At 39.2% G+C, this 25144-nt stretch overlaps 1 protein-coding gene across 1 annotated transcript in view; it reads right to left on the bottom strand.

Moving 5' to 3' along the window:
* The window catches only part of ACTN2 (actinin alpha 2), a 73053-nt gene that overhangs the window by 17823 nt on the left and 30086 nt on the right, over nucleotides 1–25144 (bottom strand). The window contains exons 4-12 of the mRNA XM_054820583.1: nucleotides 21745–21831; nucleotides 20571–20658; nucleotides 18419–18497; nucleotides 14920–15001; nucleotides 11576–11661; nucleotides 10007–10099; nucleotides 8739–8969; nucleotides 7441–7588; nucleotides 3248–3398 (exon numbers count right to left, since the gene is read on the bottom strand). Coding sequence (XP_054676558.1) covers nucleotides 3248–3398; nucleotides 7441–7588; nucleotides 8739–8969; nucleotides 10007–10099; nucleotides 11576–11661; nucleotides 14920–15001; nucleotides 18419–18497; nucleotides 20571–20658; nucleotides 21745–21831 — 1045 coding nt within the window. The remainder of the gene's footprint in view (nucleotides 1–3247; nucleotides 3399–7440; nucleotides 7589–8738; nucleotides 8970–10006; nucleotides 10100–11575; nucleotides 11662–14919; nucleotides 15002–18418; nucleotides 18498–20570; nucleotides 20659–21744; nucleotides 21832–25144) is intronic.

Genomic DNA, 25144 nt, shown 5'->3' with positions numbered 1-25144 from the left:
CAAAGTACTGCTGCACATGTGTTACAGATTTTCCAAGAGAACAGTCATTTCTATTCGTTTGGTTATTTGAAATATACAGCCTTTGGAATTTAAAGATCATTAAGCTATTTCTATTGATCTTAGAAGTAGTTCAATCTTATCTGTAAAGAAGTAAAAATTTAGTCAAATTTTGTCCTGCTCCAGAGAAGCACTCAGTATGAGCTCACTTTAGGAACAGTGATAGTGTCACAAAAATAACCTGCTGAGCAACATGGTTTAGCCCTGCTTCAGAACCAGGCTCATGTTAATCATGCAAGTAAGCACAATTTGAGCCCAGGTTTCCAGAAGCAAAAAGACTCTCTAAATCAGTGTTACAGACAGTGGTCGTCTTGACCGAAAATAAGTTGCTATACTAGAAGTGATGGATATGCAAGAAACTACATTCCAAAAATTTATCTTGATGACTGAAAACATTAAAATGAGCACACAAGATCATAAATGAATATGGAATTTCATAGTACAGCTCACTCAAATTCTATTTAACATTTGCTATGCCATAAATGGCAAATCCCATTTTAGAAATGCCTGACTTTTTCTAGCTTTGTATATAGCCCTATCCAAGCTTCATCAGGCCTCCTTGCCAAGGAATATCTAAGTCTATACAGACTGGAACACAACAGTCTTACAGCAGCATCCTGGCTGGAATCACCTGCTTGCACACACGCACAAATCCGCTATCTAAACAGCACCAGTCAACAACCTTGTAGCAACTTTAACCTTAAGCAACAGTGGACTGAGCTGCTGCAGCAGAAAACAGACAGGAAACTGTAAGTGGTAGAGTTGAAGGTCACACAGCAATTGTTCTCCTTTGAAGCAGCAGTATTAGGCAGCCAAGAGATTGACTAATACAAACCATGGAGGTGTACTGACTTGTAATTTAGACACAGATGATGATGATTTCTGTAAGGGCCTGATCCAGTGACAAAAAAAATCAAGAAAAAATACTCACATTGACTTCAATAGGCTTTGTATCAGATGCCAATGCACATTTCTTAGCATTCAGACATTAGTCAATCCTTCTTTAAAAATATGGATGGGGAAAGAAATTAGTGTTTTCCTACATAATTTCATTGTGTCAGGAATTATGTATAAATAATTAAAATCAATATTTAAATAGAAGCTGCCCATTTGCTTGCAGCTAAGAATAAAACTTGACCTTTATGATCTTTCATTCAGTGTTCTCCAAGGGCATTAAACCTAAGCTACTGAGTCTCCATGAAAAATCAGGCACTGATAGCTCCATTGTATAGAGAAGCAGAGAAGCCAAAGCAGAGCATATCTAAAGGCAACGGGTTTTCAGCACCTTTGCAGCCTGAGCCACAAATAACTTGTTTAACTTCATACAGCAAATTACTGAAACAACTAAGAGACGATCCTAAAATAGACAGGATACAGTGTTCACTGGCCTCACCAGAGGTAAAGGACACAGGGTTCAAAACGCTGGTAAGCAGATGCTGTGCTATGTATACTGCATTCCCAAAGTTTCTCATCACTTGTAAAGCTGAAGCTGAATTAACAATGATTAGGTGTTTCAGAAACTTTCTTTAGTATAAAGAGGAACAAATAACTCCACAACAGAGATCAAGGTGTGCCAGAAGATGTTTCATAACCTCACGTACTCCATGAAATCTCCATTCTCTGTGTTTCAGACCACTGTGCTTTACTTTTCCTCCTTTAAATAATCTTGAAAAATAGGATTTTTCTTCTCAATCCATTTGAATTATACAATTACTCTAGGTGTTGCTGCTATCAGGTATGAACTACATTTTTAGACAACTCTGTGATTTTTGACTTGTTAATGAATGCGGAGCTGGTTATGAGTCATGGTCCTTCACAAAGTGAAAAGAGGCCATGATTTTAATGCTTGATTTTTGAGTAGTAACTGTGTTGCTTGTTCAAGCAGGTGAGAAACTGAAACTTGGAGAGCTGAAGCCAAGGGCAGGAATCTGAGAATTTTGATCTTGGCTGCTGTTCCGACCATTACCGCACATTTGTTCCCGTTGGCTTTACAGATTTATACTGCGGGTGAGCAATGAATTTCCGTATGTGCCAAAATGCTAAGATCAGGAGTAGCGCCACAGATTTACAGTACAAAACCAGTGCAATTAACTGCATAAGATTATAAAATCCAATGTGCTTAGCTTGGTGTACACACCAAGATGACTTTATCAGAATAAGGACATCAATATGTAACACTACGGTCCTGTCAGTGTGAGCAGAGCTTTGCTGATAAAACTGTACTTCACACAGGTGAATTAACAACCTTGCCACAAACAAGAGCGAGCTCCACCAATAAAGACAGAGTTTAGCCAGAGTAACTGCATCAGCACTCAGGACTTCTGCTGCCCTAAGGGTGGCTGTCAGTCAGGGGCTTTGATTTTTCACATCCCTGACCTATGTAGCTGATGTCAACAATACAGATGTAGCCTAAATGTGTTGTAGAATTGTTCTCAGCTTTGGTTGTGTTTTCTTTGAGCATAGTATGCTGAATGAGCAAGTGTTGGTCTTGTGGCTAAGTTGATGGAACTGTGGGTAAAAACTCCTTCTCCCCTACAAGACAGCTTGTGTGCTTGATGGCTCATGTGACCCTGAGCAAGTTATTTAGTTTCCATATGCTCCATTGCCCTCTCTGTAAAATGGAGACAATGGCACTTCCAAATACAATACGAAGAGATTGTGAAAATAATAATAATACTAGAGACAATTAAATCTTCAGAGAAGTCAGTGCATTACCCACTACTATAGAGATAATTCAGGGATGTGAAGCCTTCTGAAAGGACCAATATCCTTGTGGGAAAATATTTGATTTTAAAGTGCAGATGCTTGATCTGTAATTTGTGTAAGTGAAATTGTTTTCTAAGTTAAACGACTCATAGCCAGCACCTCTCAGCAGATCATATGAACTGAGAAATTAAAACCTCCAGGATTCCCATCAACACACAATAGACTCATCAGTAGAGCTAATGGTAAAAGATTACTGTTAAGTTGATTTTAAAATATTTGTTTTCAAATAATTTTGGTCAGTTGAATATCTATATTTGGGTAAGGGGGAGATGAGGGAAAGGTCTCAGTGACCAGCTCAGATAATATACTTACGAAGTTATCTCTGGAATTCTTACGTTGGTACCTATGACACTATCAAATTCATTGGAAAGAGTTTATCGCAAAGTTAAATGTCAGCAGCTGCAAGCCTTTAAATGGAACATACTTCAGCTCCTGGGCAATGGCAGCGATCTGTTCCACCCTGTCCTGGTGAGCAGCCAAATCGCTCTCAAAAGCTTCATGTTTCCTTAACATGGCGCGGACTTCTGTCAGAGAAGCAGATTCATAATCCTTCTGAAGTAAGATCTGTTCTTTGCCTGAAAGAGGAAATAAAAATATTAATAATTTTTTACTAATTCATTGGTTAGAACAATTGCAAATTTAGTCAATTTTTAAACAGAGGCATGGTGAAAATCACATGTATGAGATGAAGTCTCACTCCCACTGAAATCAGTAGCAAACTGTCAGCCCAACAATATTAATCGGAAATACAAATTTTTAAAGATCTCTCAGTAATTCCTTGATTTTTGCATAGGCTGTCTATACTGGTCTAAAACAGCAAGTATTACATTGCTTGAGAAACTGGCATAAAAATGGTATATTGGCAAAAAATGGGGCTCTAAACTATTGTGATAAATCTTTGGTAGACTTAGGAAACCAGAAATCACACTGCTACATGCAGCTTCAGTCTTACTAACGATCTGTTAATCTCTTCCGTGTTCTGCCTTCAATTCATTATTCATTTCACCACTTCCAAAAAAAAAAAACCAAACCCAATCACCCAAAAAATAATTGAGACGTGTGGCTGCCTTTTGTATCAAACACTGAATTTTAAGTGGAAAATGCCAACCTATTTACAAAAGGCTAGAGAAAAAAGGAGGAAATCAGAAACTGAAATATTACTCCTCAGTAGTTTCTGTGCTGGACAACTAAAATCTATACAGACAGCCCCTACAACTGCAGCTCACCACGTAGCGTTACACAAGCTCTGTGAATTCTAGAGCCAGAAAGGACTATTGTTTCATTTGCTATGTACCAGCTTACATGAAGTTTTCCCTGCATAACAGCCATAACATGTCACCATCAGTAGTTTATGCTCAGAAAATAGGCTCTCAGGGCTGATAAACACTGTAGTTTAATAGAATTGCAGAATGGTTTGGGTTGGAAGGGACCTTAAAGATCCTCTAGTTTCAACCCCCCTGCCATGGGCAGGGACACCCTCCACTAGACCACGTTGCCCAAAGCCTCATCCAACCTGGCCTTGAACACTGCCAGGGATGGGGCAGCCACAGCTTCTCTGGGCAACCTGTTCCAGTGCCTCACCACCCTCACAGGGAAGGATTTCTTCCTAATATCTGATCTAAATCTACCCTCCTTCAGCTTAAAGCCATTACCCCTTGTCCTATGACTCCATGCCCTTGTAAACAGTCCCTGACCATCTTTCCTGTAGGACTCCTTCAGGCACTGGAAGGCTGCTATAAGGTCTCCCCGGAGCCTTCTCTTCTCCAGGCTGAACAATCCCAACTCTCTCTGCCTGTCTTCATAGGAGAGGTGCTCCAGCCCTCCGAGCATCTTCATGGCCCTCCTCTGGACTTGCTCCAACAGCTCTATGTCCTTCTTATGTTGGGGACCCCAGAGCTGGATGCAGTAATCCAGGTGGGGTCTCACAAGAGCAGAGTAGAGGGGGAGAATCCCCTCCCTCGACCTGGTCACACTTCTTTAGATGCAGCCCAGGACACGGTTGGCTTTCTGGGCTGCAAGCGCACATTGCCGGCTCATGCTGAGATTCTCATCCACCAACACCCCCAAGTCCTTCTCTTCAGGGCTGCTTTCAATCCATTCTCCACTCAGCCTGTATCTGTGCTTGGGACTGTTCTGACCCATGTGCAGGACCTTGCACTTGGCCTTGTTGAACTTCATGTGGTTCGTGTGGGCTCACCTCTCAAGCCTATCAAGGTCCTTCTGGATGGCATCCCTTCCCTCCCGCTTCGTGTCATTGGCAAACTTGCTGAGGGTGCACTCGATCCCACTGTCCATGTCACTGACAATGATGTTAAACAGTGCTAGTCCCAATATTGACCCCTGAGGAACACCACTCGTCACTGGTCTCCACTTGGACATTGAGCCGTTGACTGCAACATTTTGAGTGTGACCATCCAGCCAATTCCTTATCCACCAAGTGGTCCATCTGTCAAATCCATACCTCTCCAATTTAGAGACAAGGATGTCATGTGGGACAGTGTAAAGTGCTTTGGACAAGTCCTGGTAGATGACATCAGTTGCACTTCCCTTATCCACCAATGCTGTAACCCTGTCGTAGAAGGCCACCAAATTTGTCAGCACAATTTGCCCTTAGTGAAGCCATGTTGGCTGTCACCAGTCACCTCCTTATTTTCTATGTGCCTGAGCATAATTTCCAGGAGTATCTCCTCCATGATCTTGCTGGGCAGAGAGGTGAGACTGTAGTTCCCCAGGTCTTCCTTTTTTCCCTTTTTAAAAATGGGGATTATGTTTCCCCTTTTCCAGTCAGTGGGAACTTCACCTGACTGCCAGGACTTCTCAGATAGGATGGATAGTGTCTTAGCAACTTCATCCACCAGTTCCCTCAGGACCCACGGATGCATCTCATCAGGTCCCATGGTCTTACATGGTCTTCTCCTACAGTGGGCAGTTCTTCGTTGTCCCAGTCCCTGCCTTTGCTTTCTGTGACCTGGGTGGTGTTGCTAGAGCACTTGCCAATCAAGACTGAGGCAAAGTAGTTGTTGAGTCCCTCAGCCTTCTCCATATACTGGAGAGGGCCCACATTTTCCCTAGTCTTCCTTTTATTGCTGACATACCTATAGAAGCTTTTCTTGTTGCCCTTGATGTCCCTGGCCAGATTTTATTCTATCAGGACTTTAGCTTTCCTAACCTGATTGTTGGCCGCTTGGACAGTTTCTCTGTATTCCTCCCAGGCTACCTGCCTTTGCTTCCACCCTCTGTAGGCTTCCTTTTTGTGTTTGAGATTGCCCAACAGCTCCCTGTTCATCCATTCAGGCCTCCTGGTGTTTTTGCTTGACTTCCTCTTTGTTGGGATACATCGCTCCTGAGCTTGGACGAGGTGATCCTTGAACACTAAGCAGCTTTCTTGGGCCCCTCCTCCCTCCAGGGCTTTGTCCCATGGTACTCTACCAAGCAGGTCCCTGAAGAGGCCAAAGTCTGCTCTCCTGGAGTCCAGGGTAGTGAGCTTGCTGTGCTCCCTCCTCGCTGCTCTAAGGATCCCAAACTGCACCATTTCATGGTCACTGCAGACAAGGCTGCCCTTCAGCTTCGCATTCCCCACCAGCCCCTCCTTGTTGATGAGAACAAGGTCCAGCATGGCACCTCTCCTCGTTGGCTCCTCTATCACTTGGAGAAGGAAGTTATCATCAATACATTCCAGGAACCTCCTGGATTGCTTATGCCCTGCTGTGTTGTCCCTCCAACAGATATTGGGGTGGCTGAAGTCCCCCATGAGGACCAGGGCTTGTGAACGCGAGGGCGCTCCTATCTGTCTATAGAGGGCCTCACCCACTCGGTCTTCCTGGTCTGGTGGCTTGTAGCAGACCCCCACTGTAGTGTCACCTGTCCCTGTTTCCCTTCTAGTTTCTGCCTGGCAGCCATTTACAGCCTTGTATGCTTCCAGCAACCGTGTTATGGGGTGGACTCTGGTTTACTGTCGCAGTGTGAAAAGATTCTAACTGGAAAAAGCCAGAAGCATGGCAGAAGCAGGAAAACTGCTGTCAGGGCAAACAATAGGGTGATAGAGCAGATCCACGTTTAATGGTCCCCAACAAAACTGTATGCCAGTGTATGGTCCTATAGCTGTTACAAGTACATGTAAGGTTTGGTTACCATTCAAAAACAGAACTACAAATGGGGTGTAATCTGGGGTATGGAGCAAAGCTGAAATGAGTCTGTTATCATGTAGTTTATGTGGACTATTCAAAACATCGTGATGCCCAAATGATAATCAACTCAAAGTAAGTCTGTTAATAATTTCACATTAACCAGTGGTGTCACTACATTCCTGGTTGGATTGCTGCTGTACATAGGAATGCATTAGCAGTAATGGCCTCTATTCAAATGCTGAATATTCTCATTATGTTTGACTCACTACCTCAAGAGTGTGATTTTTACAGTTACATTTCATTAGACACATGCCTACAAGTAAGGATCATGACTATAGTCAACAAAACCTGCAATTTTATGTTGTTATTTTAGGTTTCTAAAACTGTCCAACCTACTTATGAGTGAGTTTCTGGCTGGCAAATATTCAGCACTGACAGAACAACCTTGAACATTAAAATATTAAAAATGTTAAAAACCATTTCTGCTTACCATATGCCCACTGTTCATGAGTGGAAGCCTTCTGCCTGAATTTCTCAGCCAAGTGTTCAAGTCTTTCCAGTCTTCGTATTTCATTCAGGAGCCATTCTTCATAGCCTTTCTCAGCTTGTTCAAGTCTCTGCCAAGCACCGGCAATATCCTGTGAAGAGAATACATGGGAGAGAGGGGATGAAACTCTAATCTCTTTTCATCCAAATTTGCAGATTTCTGATTCATTCACAATTCTGCTCCAAAAAGAGAAGTTTTTATGTCCAGGTTTTGTAAAATCACAGAATCATAGAAAATGTTGTCAGGCAGCTCAGGAAGTCTTGTAGTCCAGACATCTGTTCCTAATAGTGTGCCCTGTTCAGGTGGGTTCATGAAAGGAACCTCTATACAAATTGCTTCCAAGCATAGCTATACATTCAGTGTCTTCACAATATATAGTTTTTACCTCCCATTTCACAATGTGCATGCATGTTCTGTTATGACATACGTCTTTTATCAAAATAAAAGTGCTTTGGTCTCGGAAGTTGACAATAGCAAAATTATTAGTGTTAAGAGGATTTGGTGCTTATTTTATCTGGAATACAAACTCATTTCACTTTCTGTGGTGCACAAAGTTGGGAAACTCAAAGGCATGAGTCAGAAACTGAAGTGACAGGCCCCTTATTTTCAGTGTATGGGGAGTGGACAATGACCCTTTTCACATAATGCAATCGTCTATTTATCAAATCTGAGCAACCAAAACACAGTGATAGAACAGAGTACAGAAACAGATTTGCTATATTCCACAGGAAACATTTTGACCTACAGTCAATTCACAATACTTATCAGCAGATAAGAATTCTTGGTACTGAATATTCTTGTCTTCACAGGCATAAGGAAAAACAAAATTTAATTTTAAAAAGTAGAAAAAAGCAGAAACATACATTGAGCAATGTCTGTTTCTGAAAGTCTGATGACCAAAATATCAGTGAAATAACTGTGAGTTTTGCTTAAATAAATAATATTTGGCCTCACTGATAGAGAAGTATTGATAACACTCCCAAAGGAAGCTCTGTATCGTCTTGCGTCTCAAGACAATTTGCTTTTGGGGAAAGCCTTCAAAAAGGCAGGAGCATGATTAAGAGAAAGCAAGATTCTAGTGTGAAAGGGATCGTGTACAAAGAGTTGTTTGATATTTGTAAAGTGCAACAAACTGAAGTGTCTGAGGATGACTTAAAATGGCATTTTAATCCTTCACATTGAAATTTTTGTGAGAACGTTGATAAAAAGGAGAACAGATTATTCATGCCTGCTTTACTTACTGAAACCATTTTTCCCTCTGATGGCATGAAAGCCGGCCGATTGCTGATTCTCAGTTTTGTCTGCAGGGTGTTGAAATTGATCTCCAGTTGACATTTCTCTTGGACTTTGGGAGGTTTGTGTTTGCGGCGGTAGTCCCGGAAATCCTCTAATTTCTTCTGCATGGCCTGCATTGTTTTTTCTGGGGTCCTGTTTTCCAGCCAAGGAATTGTCCGGCGAATCCATTCTAAAAGCTTTCAAACCAACACAAACAATTGAAATGAGGGCAATGGGAAAGCAATAAAAACTAAAAAAATTTAAAAAAAAAATTATATTGAATGCACAAATCCTAATCAAGTTTGCTCCACTTTAATATTATTGACTTCAGTTGGTATCAGTGCCTTAATTGCAAGTAAGCACAAGATTTTCAAAGCTGAACAATACTTTTTTTACTAATTTACCTGGATATTCTAGGTATTTCTAGAAATACCCTGATGTTCAGAAAGGTGAACATACATGTAAGGTGTCTCTAGCTTATTACTCAAAACCTGAGTCACCCAAAATCACTTGCCACTTTCAAAAGTATTGGTCTTGATGTTTCAAGTAGTCATAGTTGTGAGATGAAGACAGACACCAGCCAAGTAACTTCGGTAATATAAAAATCTTCACTCAGAAGTCCGTCAGTGCCAATGCAGCACTACTGGTTTTGTGTCTATGATCTCAGTATGTTTTTTGCAGGTTATGCACCAAAGACAAGGGAGGTCTCACTTGTGCACTACACATCTGTAGTCCTGACTCAACAAATTTGCCATCTACCAAGAAAGCACAGGAGGAGCACAATGTGCCCTCTTCTTCATTCACTTGCTGCCTGTGTTCACAGGTGTATTGTGAACACCCTGAGAAAGCCTGTCCAGGTGTGGTACACAAAGCCAACAGGCTTGCTCAGAGTGACAGGATCCTGCAAGTTCCACATGTGGTCAAGGATGGAGATCTTTGGAGATTACAGAGACAGTACGCCTGGCCTTGGGGCAGACCGATGACAGTCCTCAGAAAACCCTTTTTGGCATATTAATAAGACTGAGTGGCTTGCTGGAGGTCACACAGGAAGTCTGTGGCAAAGGAGTCACCTGAATCTTGTTGTCTTGGGAAACTGAGCTTTGTACCCTACCACAGTGAGATTTACCCTCATAGTGTCTTCACTTTGCTATCTTGCAGACCGGACATGAATCTTTCAGCTTTCAGTACTTCATGAACATAATTGTCACCATGCTACAAATATAGCTGTCTTTACCTCACTTGCTAGTCTCTCATACTCTTCCATCAACCTCTCATTTTCCTGATTCACAGCAAGCACCTTACAGATCCGGTTAGCGGCAGTCTCAGCCTGTAAAACACAGCAAATAAACAAGACATATTCATAAATGCATTCTGAGAAAGGTACAGCCTTGGACAAAGAGAGAGAATGTGGCTGCTGCAAATAAAAATCACATTGTTTTATAGTTGTTGATTTGTGCTCCTAGGTTACTTCGATATATATTTACCCTCCTTCTGCAATCACAGATTGCAATGGCCTCAATAAGGCACAGATCAGCACAGAAGTCACCTTGTTGTACAATGAAGCCTTATTATACAAGGGGGAATTTCACACTGCCATTATAGTTGTCTAATAAATCTTTCATTTTCAAAGACAACTCAGGTCATTGTTAAAGTTATCCTATTAGGTTAATTTTTTTTAAATCACACCAAAAAAGTATTACATTTGTTAGCCACACTGGAAAGACACCCCATGTGATTCAGGAGTCCCAGACCACTCTACATCTGCACATCATACGTACATATACCTTTGACAATATATGCAGCTCAACCACTGACAGCAAATCTCTTCATGCCTCCTGCCAAATTTATTTGTGAAGGCACTGTGTAGCTCTGCTATATTTAAAATTTACATTAATAGTTTGACATAACAGAGCTATACTTTCATACAAATGTGAGTCTGGAGTATATCTAATCACATAAATATCTGTGTAGACAGATACAGAGTATGTGGAATGCTCCTTTTGCATGAATAGAAAACTCTTCATACCCAGAAGCAAGAGGGTGCAACAGCTGTGTTCTGATAAGGAGTAGGAGGCCTACCAGACAGGAAGGGAAATTAAATCCTGAGGATGAAGGACAAATATCAACTATTTTAAGGGTTCTTTATTATTTTTTTCATGTAAGTTGGGTTATGTCCATTTGTAGGCTAGAAATGTATGAAGCAGAACAGTGGGAAATGCCACATCTGTAAGTGAGAATCCCATCCTGTATGACAGATCTGCTGCTGATGTTCTTGCCTCTCATACTAGAACTTTGATCCACAACTAATTCCGTTGGCTTCAGTGGGAACCAGGCACAAATACTGTGTTGGATGTCTTCTGTGCCTTTCCGCATCTTTAGGCATCTTTGAAAATCGAGCCCTAAATTACTAGTCAGTATAAGCAAGTCTAGAATAGTCTCAATCTCTAAAAGTCAAACATTCTTTTATGTAGCAAATGCATAAGATGTTGATGTAACAACAAACTCCATTTCACAGTATCTTCAAATACAGTTTTTCTGAAACAGTCTTTATAATCACCAAATAAAGACCCAAAATGAGAAACAGGAATGTCCATTGGAATTAAAGAAGTTCAACTTGCTACACAACATTTAACTAAAATAGATTCAAGTGTTGGTTAAAAACAAGTATTAGTGCTGAAGTAATACTTGCAATTGTTAATTAAAACCACAAAGTACTAAATTAGTTCATTTTTTTAATAAACTAGTGGAAATGTGAAACAACCAATCAAAAACACAGCAACCTGAAGGGACAGTTGATTAATACCTGCTCTGCTCCAGCAAAAGCATGGTAGAAGCAGGACACATATGTCATGATAGCTCTCTCATCGGGTTTGGGAGTGTTCACAATATCTACAAGACGGGGGGGAGAAATGAAAACAAAACAAAAAAAAAAAAGAATCGAGGAGTAGAAAACAGGATGAATAAATAAAAGCACAACATAGTGTCATTCTGATTGTTTTCTTGTCTATAGCTCTGTACTCTAGAAACTCTACAAAGCTGTAATAAATTTAGTGTTAGATTGATGGGTGCTGAGAGAATAAAACATACACTAGAAATTCAACATAAGCTCTTACAAAGAGGTGGAATTTGGGGTATATGACTAAGACACAGGAAAGACACACTGCATTTGATTTGGGGAGATGTTCTCTGGAAGTTGCATGTGGATTAATTAGAACCTTAGCATTATATATCAGTATTCTTTATATTACTAATACCTGAAGTACGTCCAACTCTGCCTTGCTTTTTAAAATTTTCATTAGGTCATGATTCCAGAGCTCTTCTGAGATGTCTGTGCATGTTTCTGTGTATATTTTGCAAAGTAGCAACGTCTTATGTTGCTGTTTGTACTTACCATTAAGCATTTAACATTTTAAAAACAATCCTGAAAGCATAAGAGAAGGGTTTATTTTCTGAGCATCTGTTATGATGATTTTGACATCTGCAGCAGGAACAATATCCAGCAGGGAGAAAAAATATGGCATTCTGCTATCGAAATTGTTTTTTCACTATAAGCTTATTTTCATCTTGCATTTTTAAAGGTGCTTCAAATGAATGCACACAAGTTCAATTAAAGAGAATAACGTCCTCTATCCCATTCAGTAATCAGCTGTCAAAAACCTACTGGATATTATTAGTAAATGTACAGAAAGATGAGACAGGAAGGTTTGTTTCTATGGAACAAATGGATAGACTACTACTGGCTCTACCAAGACAGTGGTTCACAGAGAATATCAGGCAACAGGAAATGAGCTCAGCTCTAAGACGCTGTCCTAGTAACTAGTGAGGAAAAGATCAGAAGAGGAAAAACTGCTGAAAGAAACAAGACAGAAGGTGAAGGATGAGATCTGATCCATCTTCTACAATCTCACCTTCTGAGCACCAGCAAATGCATGGTAGTAACAGGAAACATAAGTCATAATGGCTCTTTCATCAGGTCTGGCAGTGTTTACTACATCTGTGTAGAGAGAAGAGGGTTAACTGCTCAGAAATTCTCACAAGGTATTTCCATCAGATTATGCTGATGATGTCACCTCAGTGGTGTAAGGATTCAAAATAAATGCACCATTATTCAGATTGCATCTGTTTACTGATATCAGTGCAAACCTATCTAAGCTTTAGGAATCAGTAAATGGAAAAAATACAACTGTCCCTGAAACGGCAAAACATCTGAAGGCTGAGACTGTACAGAAGGGTATTGCTACCTTCTGGTTTGTGGAAACTTCCAGCAGATGGCATGGCTGGCAGATCTACCAGGTGCAGCTTCACTGTCGCTCCAAAGCAACTTCACATAAATCACTAGAACTACTACAAAGTTAAACACAGCCACCGACAGTCACAAAATAGGAGTGCATACAGTGTATATTAGCACAGGATCTCCGTGACTGACAGAGTATTGACACATATTGGAAACCAGTAGAACTCCTGCAGGCCAGCAATACATTTTGTGCTAAGAAAAGCTTGGATAGTAACAGTTTCGCAATCCCTGTGCCAGTCTGTCTTTTTAGTTAACAGCATAAATCACAGGAGAGTTTGGCTTGGCTGGCTGATAGCTTTGTCCCTATTACAGCAGGAAAGAGTAAAAGTATAGAAAGGGTGCAATCAAGGTATGGGTACATTGGTAAAAATGGACCTTTTCAATACTTAACAGAGAAAGGCAGAAAAAGGTGGGTTTACACCGATTACGGCTGAGTGATGAATGACGCTAGCGCAAGCAGCAAGGATTCCTGCCAATGTAAGGCATGGGAAGATACTGGTATGAAAAGACCCAAGAATGAGGTGACAATTTCTAATATTAACAGTGAGATTTCTAAGTTCAGGGCCAATGTATTTACTGATTTTGCATCTACATCACATAGTTGTGAACCAAACTTTGCTAAGTTTCCACTGAGAACACAGTGGAAGTGAAGAGAGTACAAAGTGACGGTGAATACTTAGAGGGTGATAGAAGCAGCATGATTTCATTTCCCCCTTCCCTGCCAAGAAGGAGAATAGTATGATAAAGGCTAGAATGTGCAGAAAATCTGGGAAGGAAAAAAAAATGGTTTCTTACATTGTATGTGAAGAGAAAAAATGAGGAAAGGAGAATGATAGTAGGATCTGTTCAATGGTAAGGACGTAGCACTTCTGTTTATTCCTTGCACAGTATTTCAGAATAAAATAATTAAATGGTACTTGAAAGGGGAATTGCAATTCAAAAATGAAAACAATTAGTTTTGAAGCATGAAGGTGAAACCAAGAAACCTGTTCAATGAAGAGGTTACAACCTGAATTTTCCAAATCATCTTGTATTGGCCTAACTTTTCTACCAAAGACTTCAAGGGGAGCAGACACAGTGAGTTTGAGTGCTCTGGATAATACCTGTGTTATCACTGCTCTACTGACAAGCCACCAGAGTAGAGTCTGCATACTAGAGAAGAATGCTTTGAACTAGTGTAGACAAATTCCAGTATTTTGGCACCATTTTTTGCCTGGAGTAGAAAAAATTGATTATCTTGATGAAACTCAGGAAACTTTAATATATATTTCCTTGTTATTTGTCAACAAACTCTAAAGATTATTGGAGAAACCATACATGAAACTATTCATTAAAACTATCACTGCAAAAGGTTTACAACTAAAATAAACCAAAAAAATGCTTCCCTCAACCTAGCTCTCTTTCACAGGAGGCATGTTGTTAGTATATTTTGAAAGTTCTGTATTTCTATTTCTGGCCCTTTCACTTAAACATTAAAAAAAATTGAATATGCTTTAAGCTGCTAACAGTTTTATTTCCCTTTATTAGACTTAGATTTCAGTTTCTTAAAGGCAAGGATTATCTTTTGATCCTGCATTTTACCTCAATTATCACAGTGGGGCCATGTGCTGAGGTTAGGGTCCAAAGTACTATAATAAATACAAAAAATAACAAATGATAAGGAATAAAGCAAAAAAGTGAGTGAAATTATCCAATACATGTAGAATAAGAAGGAAAACATTGTTTGAAAATAAAATAGGTTGCTCCATTATGGTTCACGTGGAAGGAATGTTGAAAATTTGCTAGGTACAAAACAAAAAAAGTTTCACTGTCTCCTGCTTGCAACACAAACTTCAGTAAGCTATAACTCTCACCTTCTGCATCCAACATCTTAGGGATATCCAAATGTTTTTCAGCAATTTCCATGGCAAGGTTGATATTTCCTATGGGGTCATCCTGCATTAAAGAAAAAAATACAACTAGTCAAAGAGAGAAGTTTTTCCTTGAAGCAAGACTACAGTAGGTACACTAAAACTTATTCTATTTTTCCAAACTGTAAACTATTGTTCTTCAAAAAGCAGAGTATTGGTATATGAACTCTTGGTCTATCTACTGCTATACTTTCAAAAGAAAACATTAATAAGCTATTAGGTACCACTAGGACTCTAATGCAAATATGTTCTGGAGGGGAACATAGATAATGTATGCAGTATACACTCATAATTCTGAGCTAATTCTGAATGAAGTACAGCAGTAATATATTCAGTCAAGGCCACTGGTCCAGTAGGCTATACTAGACAGTTCATCACAAAGTTAGTCCTGCATGTTTTATACCTACTATACATTACATTTCAGTGATAAGAATTCTACTGAGTTCCCTGTTGGTCAGGTACATGCTTGAGAAGAAGCAAGCACAGACAGAAGAACAGTTCTCTAGAAGCAGCAAAACTTCCCAGTTCTGGCTCGGACAGAGAAATCTGTAACGCCTCTATAAACTGAATTTTAGAGCTGCAGAAATTCAAGAACTTCCTCTGGTTTTGAGATTTTTATTTTGGTTGTTGAAGGAAAGAGAAAGGAAGCAGTGAGCACAGTTCAGATAAACAGCACACATTTCACGTCTTACAATACAGACATCTATGGCTGACAACAGAAGAGCGTGTCAGATTAGGGCTCCTCTTAAGGCAGTCTTCCTGTATCAGCTTGGAGTGAAAACACCCTATGTGAAATGGCAGTTCATGTCATTAATGCCATTATTATTTTCACGTATTCACAAATTGCTAAATGATCACACCCAGTGTGAACTATACCACTGTCTACAGAGAGAGGTTGGAAAAATAGGACACAAAAGAGGAAAGTTAGAGATGCCAGAGGGCACTTAAAAAATGTTAACAGGTTTTCTGTAGGGAATTTCCAGGGCTTCCATTTGAATACAAACACTTCCTATAAAGGGATCTAGTCTGAAGCATGCTTCCTGTTACTTAGAAATGAACTCAGTAAGATTACTTACTATGGAATCACAGCAATTATTTAAGTTTCACAGAAGTCCATTCCTCATGCACATACATATGCCAAATGTAATAAGTAGTAACGGCCACGGCGCTTCTTTCTATAAACAACTCATACTAGATAGCCCTTCCTTTAAAAACTATATGTTCAATAAAATGTGTTATGAAGAAGACTTTACATTTTGAAACCTAACAATTTGGGTATAACACAATACAAAGTGTCTGTAACCATAAGTTCTCACTCTATCATCATTTAGCAGTTTTGTGCAGCATTGACATTAAGAAGACCTTAAAATGTGGACACTATTTAAAACACATGAACTTATTTTTGCTATTACACAAAACACCATGTGTAATACAACATTTGCTAGATGTGCATACAAAAACTCTTACCAAAATTAAATGGGACAAAAATACACTACATCTAAGTGAGACCTATTGATTAGGTTAAAACACTTTACTTATGGATGGGTGATGAGCATCTCCTATTTATGTGCTTGGTACTAAGTCCATGAGTAAAAAGTGCTCCACTGGTAAAAGATCAGTTTGAAATCACAGCAACTTCTAAATAATTGGAGATCTCCATCACCCATCCTTTTAAACAAATCTACAAGCCACAGTAACTAAAAATCTCTGTAACAGCTAAAGAAATACCTCATCTAACTTGTCATAGTCAAGAAGATCAGGCCTGTGTCTATGGATAAGAGCGTTGAAAGCAAGGCCATCTTTCCAGCTACAAGTTCACACAAAACACATTGGTGAGAAAAAGAAAGGACAGCATGCAGGAGATAAGAAACCAAGAAACAAGACACCAAGACAGCTGTTAATGTAACCAAAATGAGCAGTCAATCAAATGCAGCCAGGTCAGAAAAGATCTATTTTAGGATTTTTCTGCATGTGCTTTACGTGCCACAGCTCAGCCTCAGTTTGAAACCTGACCTGTTCTTATTTTGGAAACCTCTAAGAGGGAAATAGTAATGCTGAAGCGGATCTGCTTATCTTCTATTCCCTCTTCTCAGCACTCATATATAGGATGGTTATACTGTGAAGTTTTTTAGTACTGTGTACCAGTTTTCAAAGCACAAACTCAAACTCACTTCTGTTTGTGCCATGCTTAAGCACATGTACACAGAGACAGGTAGCTTAGTCATTCCATGAATCTGTTTATCCATAGGAAAGATTGTATATAGAATTAGAGAACAAACTGGTGTTGATGGCTAATACTTTGCCCTTTGGTTCAGATCTGCAGTTGTCTTAACAACTGCCTAAATTAAAATCTCATGTGTTTAGGAATAAGTTAATTTCATTTTCATCATTGCACACCTTTGGGACCCCAGCATGAATTTAGCGTATATATAAAGTAGACTAAGTTTTCAAGTAATTTCATTTCATTCATTCATCTTTTCCCTCATCAAAGGCTTTCTATAACAGTTGATTCCACTAGTAAAATCAATTTGTAATGGAAGGGCATGGAATGGAAAATATAGTCTATGAGTTACCAGTCTCTCTCATCAATGAAAAATCACATTCAACAAATTAAAACCATGACTAAGTTTTCTGTTTTACTGGTGTTTACGTGAGACCTCAAGATGCATTCATTCCAGAGAGCAGAAAATGGTACATATGTATTGAGAGCTAATGTGAAACAACAACATCCCACTTTCTTTCTAGGGTTTTTTTCTTTGGTAATGGTACCCAGAAATTCTGACATTATTACTTGCTCCTTATTCCTCCCTCTCAAATCAAAGTGGATCCTATCTTTTAGAAAATGTGCATTTTGCCATAAGCAGCACACTGTAATAAAATAGTTTTGTAATCTCCATGACGTACTACCTAAGGAACTAATGATACCAGTTTGGTTTCCACTTGTCTGGAAGTGTAGGTGGAAGTATTATCTAAGAATTGGTGAATATTTTCTATGTTAGACTAGTAACTTATTGTGTACTCCCGATTACCAAGGGTCGTGCTTATTCTAAGGAATCTTAGTATTAATCATCATGTCATTGTTTACTGCTCTGCAACCTACAGTAATTTACACCAGATACAAAACAGGATGGACTGTACAATGCTATCAGTAGTGAATGGAGAGTTCATATTGGGCAGCGTAAAAGACTTGATCAACTGCCTAGCAGCTGAGGACCAAATTATTTGCAATTAAATGCTGGTCATTGTAATGGGAAGGAAAGAAGGACACAGGACAGTCATGGGGTCCTCTCCTCTGTGTCACTGGGTTTTTCTGGAGGGAGCTTAGAAAGCCTGTCAGAATTAGTATGCACTCCTCAGCCTGTGTTTTAGAAAACATGCTAAGCAAACCAGAAGTGAGCCAAATCACTGCAGGACAGCATGCTGTATCACCCAGACTGATGACCTTATTTAGCTTGGAGTAGTCAATAAGATCAGGTCGGTGTCTGTGGATAAGTGCACATAATCCAAGGCCATCTTTCCAGCTTTACAACAAAAAAATAGAATGGAAAAAAAATGGTTAATAAAGTCATGGCATTTTACAGTTCAATCCTTGCTCAAGGCTTAAAATCAAGCAGGAACTGTCCTGTCAAATCCTGACACATGTTCTGGCAACTCTCATCCCTCTGAGATTTTCTGTTACTGCACTCTTTTTCCTATAGTACATATCTTATTCTACAGTCTGTACACACTTAAGGACTCTATAATACTTTCTAGACAGTGTACATTATGTGCAACAGTCCCTGATTTCAATTGCTTAATTTGTGCAGTGTTCCAGGATAGCTCAGAGTACACAGTCACCAATGAAAGTGCATAATCTCCTATTACACTTACAGCATGCTTGCAAAAAAATAAAAGACCAAACCTGCAATTACTTGAATTTGCTGAAGCAATTGGCTTTATCTGTGTCAGTTATTTCAGACAATTTTAATGGCACAACCATGTTATGCTCATAGAAGTATGAAGTCATAAATCAGCTTAGTTTAATTTAAAACATTTCACACACGACAGCTTCAATCTGAGCTCTGACACTTCAGTGTGACATCAGGGCCACTACCTTTCGAGGGAAAAATAGACAATGAATGGAGGTACAAATAACATCTATTTGGAAAGATTATGAGAGGTTCCTTTCAGCCAGAAGCAATTATTCTGAAAGATACTTTATGTAAACACTTTATGCAATCACTGGGACTGTGGGTTTGAGGGCTTATCCTGTGCAATAATTGTGTGATACTAAATATGTTAAGACTGTTAGAATCCCTGTCACTGAGATGTCTGGGTAGATCCTTCAAATAACAGAACCATCTCCAATAAAGATGTCATACAATTAAGCAGACTATACATACACTGTATAATATAAAATCAACAAGAAGGTAAAACTGAACCAAAATGAGCACCAAAAGAACAAAAAGCTTTTTTCCAAAAGGTATAGACTAATACGGTCTGGATATCCCATGGTAAAGCAGTTTTGTAAGAGCTGCTCAGCCCAAGCATTAATCAAGGTACTTCCATTTGAGATGTTTTCCCAATACCATGAATAGCATATATATTTATAAACACTAAGATTATGATAATGTAATTTACAGTATACCCTGCATCCGTATAAAGCTCTACTGAAATACAACTCTCTATTTTCAAGGAAAATAACTCATAATAAATTTCAGGTCTCTTAAAGGCAACTGTAAATTAAACAAATTCTTTTTATCTGCGGATGCATACGTGAACTGTATCTTCTCCATCACTACCTGTGCTTTAAGTACTGCACATTAAGAATGAATTTGAAACACCAAAACGCTGTAATACAGAGCTCTTGTTGTAAGTACTATAAAGGGTTTCATGGAAGGCAAGATCACATAGTTAAGCAGTGCAAATGGCAAGTCATGTAGTTTAATGAGGTGGGTCACCAGCAGAGCTAGAGGAACTAGCGCAGTGAGATTCCAAAACCAGGCAGCTGCATACAGCCTGGAACTCCCTTTCTAGCCCTTAATGAAAACACAGAACCACAAGGACAGAGCTTCACTAAATTTTCCAACTTAGGTAATAATCCTGATTCTGAAAACAAACATGTTTAAAGTGCTGGCTTTGTGTACTGAGTGCATTTTTAGTTCCTTATTTATAGTTACGTTACAAAATAATAAAGACTGATTCATCATAATGAGATATTTGCATGCTCAACACATTGGTATTTTTGCCAAGAACAGTCTATAACTACAGTGGCTCTCATATGAAAGCAGTCATTTCCCAAGTCACTATGCTGCAGTACTCAGATTCCCATATACCAAGGATCTCTGATAATGTAATATGCAGTATTATTCTACATCATTTTGTATATAGTAGGGATTTTTTTCTTTTAAATAGTAATGATGGAAGCCATGGTAAATAATGCCAAATGCTAACCAAAATAAGATTCTGAAGATAAAGTATGAGAATTTGAAAAAAGTCTAATTAACAGTGAAGAGTGAAATTCTCCTGTCAAATACATACCTACACAACTGTGGGAAAAAGTTGACCTAAAATATTTTAGACTGCTTCTACCCCTTGAAATAATGGAAGTTTACCTAAGATGGAAGTTCTGAATGTTCACATTTCTGTAAGGAGCAGTTTTTCTTTGACACCACAGCAGCAGCCCTTCTTTGGCAGAGGTCTCTGTAAAAGACACCAGGGAGTAAAAAACCAGAAAAATGTAAAAAGTGCTCAAGTAGTTCATTTCTTATCATCTTAAATGTGGTCAGCCACCTGAAACTGGTTGGCATAAGCCAATATTTAATCCTAAAAGATACTCATACAAATGGACTAATAGGGTTCCTTTAGGACACAGAGGTCAGCTCAACTGAAACAACTGAGACTAGAGTCGCAGTCTGCACAATAATTCTGGTATATTAGAAGTTTAAGAAATTATATTGGTTGGACAGCAGAATGTATGTTTGGAGAATACCCAATACAAATATAATAGAACTAGACATAAAAGATTGTGTTGGTGCCTACATAAAATATGCTTGTAGTCTTAGTCCATTTGCTTATGGGGAGGTATAAGTGCAGAAGAAATAACTTCATTATCTGAACCCTATGGGCACCTGAATGCATAAGTAAAGGACAGAAAAGATTGAATAGACCATTAGGTCGACATTTAATGGCCCACAAATTATAGACAGGACAGCATACAGAGCTTGAATTGACTCTACTTTTGTTGGAAATTGAGATTAGTTTCTAGAATTCTAGACTTTTCACAGCATAGACTTGATTTAAAGAGTATTATAACTACAACACACTTTTTGGAGCCAGTTACCAAGTGAAAGTTAGGGAAAAAAACCCTGAAGCAGTGTGGGGAAAAAAATGACAGAAAGAAAAGGGATATAACCAGATAATATTTGCAAAGAATGTGAGAAACAGTGAAGACTGAAAAAGTATGTTGCAAATAGGACCACCATACAGGGTACAGCACAGTTTCAGGCCACTGAAGCTCAGAAACACAGGCATGTTTCTATCTCTATAACTGAGACACACAACCAGAACTGCATTTAGAAAGCTGGCTCGAGGTCCCTTTCAGGATAAGGAGAGTAATTACTTTTTCCCTCCAGAAATCAATTTTGTCACCACGTAGGAAACTTGCGGTATCATTTTCTGTGAAAAAATAATTCATTTTTAAAACACTCATCTCACTTGTGCACAATTCATATAAAAATGTCTTTAAACAAATTTCCTAGTTATTTGATATAGTTGTATTAGTATTACCTTCCACTGAAATATCCTGAATAGCAAAACGAAGGATGATAGTCCAGATCATACCCAGCGTCATTTTCACATTGCCGTCAACAATTTCTAAGGTGAAAAAAGAGATAGTAGTAGTATTTAGAATGTATTTTCCTTTTTCTCTTATTTTAATCATGTATTTCTGTAAACGCTATATTGTATTTAATATTTTTTTATATTTCTACCATAACTCTTTATCTACATAGAGTTCATCTGGGTTCATTTTTCAACAAACTCATGCGTGTGCTACCCTGGCAGTAGGATTACTGAGTTTAAGGTTCAGCCCTTCCATTCTAAAAGACTTCTCTCCAGGTGGTTGTAACTGTCTCAAATCTTTACGTTATAGGCTGACTTTTTTTAGAGAGTGCCAAAGGGGAAATACTTATTTAAAGTTTGAACAATATCAGCCCTACTGTTTTCAAATACAAAGGAACAGAAAAAAATATGGTCTTACCCAAAATTTTAAGAAACTACAGGACATAAACAGTACTATTTTTTAAAAAAGTGGTAGTCAGAAATCCCCCTATACTATTTTGACCTTTTTGAGAATTTTACCTATACTGCCAAGACAGACTAGATATGAAGCACAGCTCAAGAGACACAGCACCTCCTGAGACTAAGCTACATAGCTTCCTGTCAAACAGTTCAGAAACATGGCCACAAAGCTGTAATGTCTTACAGTTCTGATGCCTGTGCACATTTGTGTATCTTTTTTACCTCTGGGGTTTCAATTTGTTTCAAGACTGCTTGAGTCTACCTACAACACAGGGCACTAGGAAGATGCTTTCTCCAACCCTTCTCACACATACATGGCAGGCCCTTCCCCAAACCAAGTCAGAATCCAGTGCTCCTACATTGTAATATGAACAGTGATACCGCTTGAATTTCTCAAGACCAAAAATGTACTGCCAGATCACTTAAGTGTGGTGATAATGTTAAATCAATCTGAAAGCTATGGTGAGAGACTCAGAAGAACATAGTGAGACTATAAGGAGGGTCTAGCACTGGAAGGGGAGGAGGTGAGATGATGAGAGAGGGGGATGTGAACTGCCTTTCCAGTCACCTCACACCAACAGAGCAGTGAAGCAGGGAAGGCACCAGCTGCTCCCCTGCTTGAAAGTCACGTCCAGCCTTCTTCAAAAAGTGGAGCAGCCATGGCTGCCTGGGGGCCCACTGGTGTTCTAGGGAAGGAGCAGGAGGAATATGCAGCTGGAGGAATTTCCTCAATTTAATGTCAAACGCCAACAGAGGTGCCAGCAGAAAATGCAGTCGCTCTGCTACTTAGAAGTTGCCTGAATCCAGGGGCAACTTTTACAGAACAAAGCAGCTGCTAGCTCCGAGACTTGAGATACATGTTAAATTGCAGTAGTATGTGACACAAGCTGTCATTTGAACCTATGGAATTAACAAATGTGGTAGGAGATATGTCCCCCATCACTAGTCTATACTTACTTTTCTAGTATGATAATCCAAGTTTATTTATGAATGACTACTTTTCTCCTTTCTCCTTTCAGTTTTACACTAATTTTCCCAAATTATTCTCTCACTTTGCCTGCCTTCCACACATTATTACTATCTTATTGGCCCTGAAAGACCTCAAAACTCTTCAAATCTCAAAACTAAACTCAGTCAAAAAAGACCAAATGGCAATTAGGGCATGTAGCTTCCTTCTCCCCCCCTATTCAGTCCCGTATATCATTGTATTTTGATCACATGTCTGATATGTATATACAGTATGGAAGAATTTCTTCGAATGTAAAATAAATGAATTTAAATACTCAGGAGGCATTGCTGATTGTGAAGCAATCAATTCATGGATTTGCGTAATCACTACATCGTTGTTTTGATTTGCATATCCATATGTACACAAAGACAGAATGAAAGAGCAAGAGTGGGAATTTTCTATGTTGTGCCCCTCAGGAGAATTTTCAAGCAATTTTCCAGCTTTGTTTTCTCATTATCTACTGCTAACATAAAATACAAAAAAGACATGTATATAAGACAAGGAAAAATATCTAAGCAAAAGGAAAATTAAGTTGCTAAAAGTTGAAAAGTATCAGTGACCAAAAAATACTGATTCATTCCTATGATTTTTCTCTACAGGCCAATGTTTGCTCTGGGAGGAATATAGTCCCTACATCTCACATACACTACAGCTTTCTGGGGAAAAATGTCTTGCTAACCTATGAGGACAGGAAAGGAGAGAAGGGAAAGGAAAGGGGAAACAACAAAATCGGCCTAGGGAAAAAGCTAAGCAAAGCAGCGTGGCAAGTTCCCAAAGATGCTTATTCTGCTTTGGCTTTATTTATTTTATTTTTTTTCTATTCTAACCTTCTTGTGGCAGATTCACAGAACAATTGGTCTTTAATATTTCTCCCACTCCCCAGAAAAGCAATACAGAAGTATCCCATTAACAGGATATTTATCTTTTGTGGTTCTCCATATCTCAGTTCGTTTCATTCAGGATGCAATTACCTTGCAAGTGGAGTTATTGCATTTTTTTAAAACTTAAGGGAAAACTTCTAACTCTTGGACTGTGAATGGCTCATAAGGACTACTTTCACAGCTTTTGCTTTAAGCTTCTTCACTGGTCTCATTTCATCACCAATGGAGAGAAAGAGTCTTCCACAAGACAGATCACAGTAGGTAAACTGGGCTCCTGCTCAGCATCACAATTAAAGGTGATGACTTCTCTCTATCCACTCCACAGACAGCCCAAGGAAGTCAGCCTCAGAACAGTAATGATGGCTTTAAAGAATATCCCTGGCCCCTCAAAAACACTAAATTGAACTTTGTATTGATGTCCCACAGGAATCACAGTTTAATCTTTGTTTTGAGGCCCCATTACAAATGCCAGTTGGTCCCCTGGGCCTACGTGCTCTTTACCACTCAGCATATCAGATAATAAAACATGATCCTCAGCAGATTTAGATACAAAACTTTTGTGCTTTGGAAATTAAAAAGTATTCTAAGCATCCATGTAACTCAGAGAATGCCAAAACAGATGGTTGCAGACAAGCCCATATGCCTCATGCTCACACACAGGGGCAGTGAGTTAAGGGGTTAAGGACTTTGATAACAATACAAGCTTAAGGAGCCTGTGCTCTGCCTCCTTGCTGGCATTCACTCCATCTTCATACTAAAATGACTGCCCAGTCAACAATGCTGAAAAATGCAACAAAAGGAAAAAAGAGGCGAAGTGTGTTTTAAAACCAGCTCAGATTGCTGATCCAGTCTCCAGCATAGCTACAGAAACAGTTGTCAGTCCAAATGATAGGGTAGGACTGTGAAGTGTGGGAGCAAGTATGCAGGACAAGGGGGTACAGAGACTCTTTAAACACATACTGATGCCAGAGGTCCCACACTGTGAAACTATACCCAG

This window comes from Grus americana, chromosome 3, assembly GCF_028858705.1.
Source record: "Grus americana isolate bGruAme1 chromosome 3, bGruAme1.mat, whole genome shotgun sequence".
NCBI classification, from domain to species: Eukaryota; Metazoa; Chordata; class Aves; order Gruiformes; family Gruidae; genus Grus; species Grus americana.
Note: the sequence above shows the minus strand (reverse complement) of the source record. Positions and strands in the feature narration are given on the sequence as shown.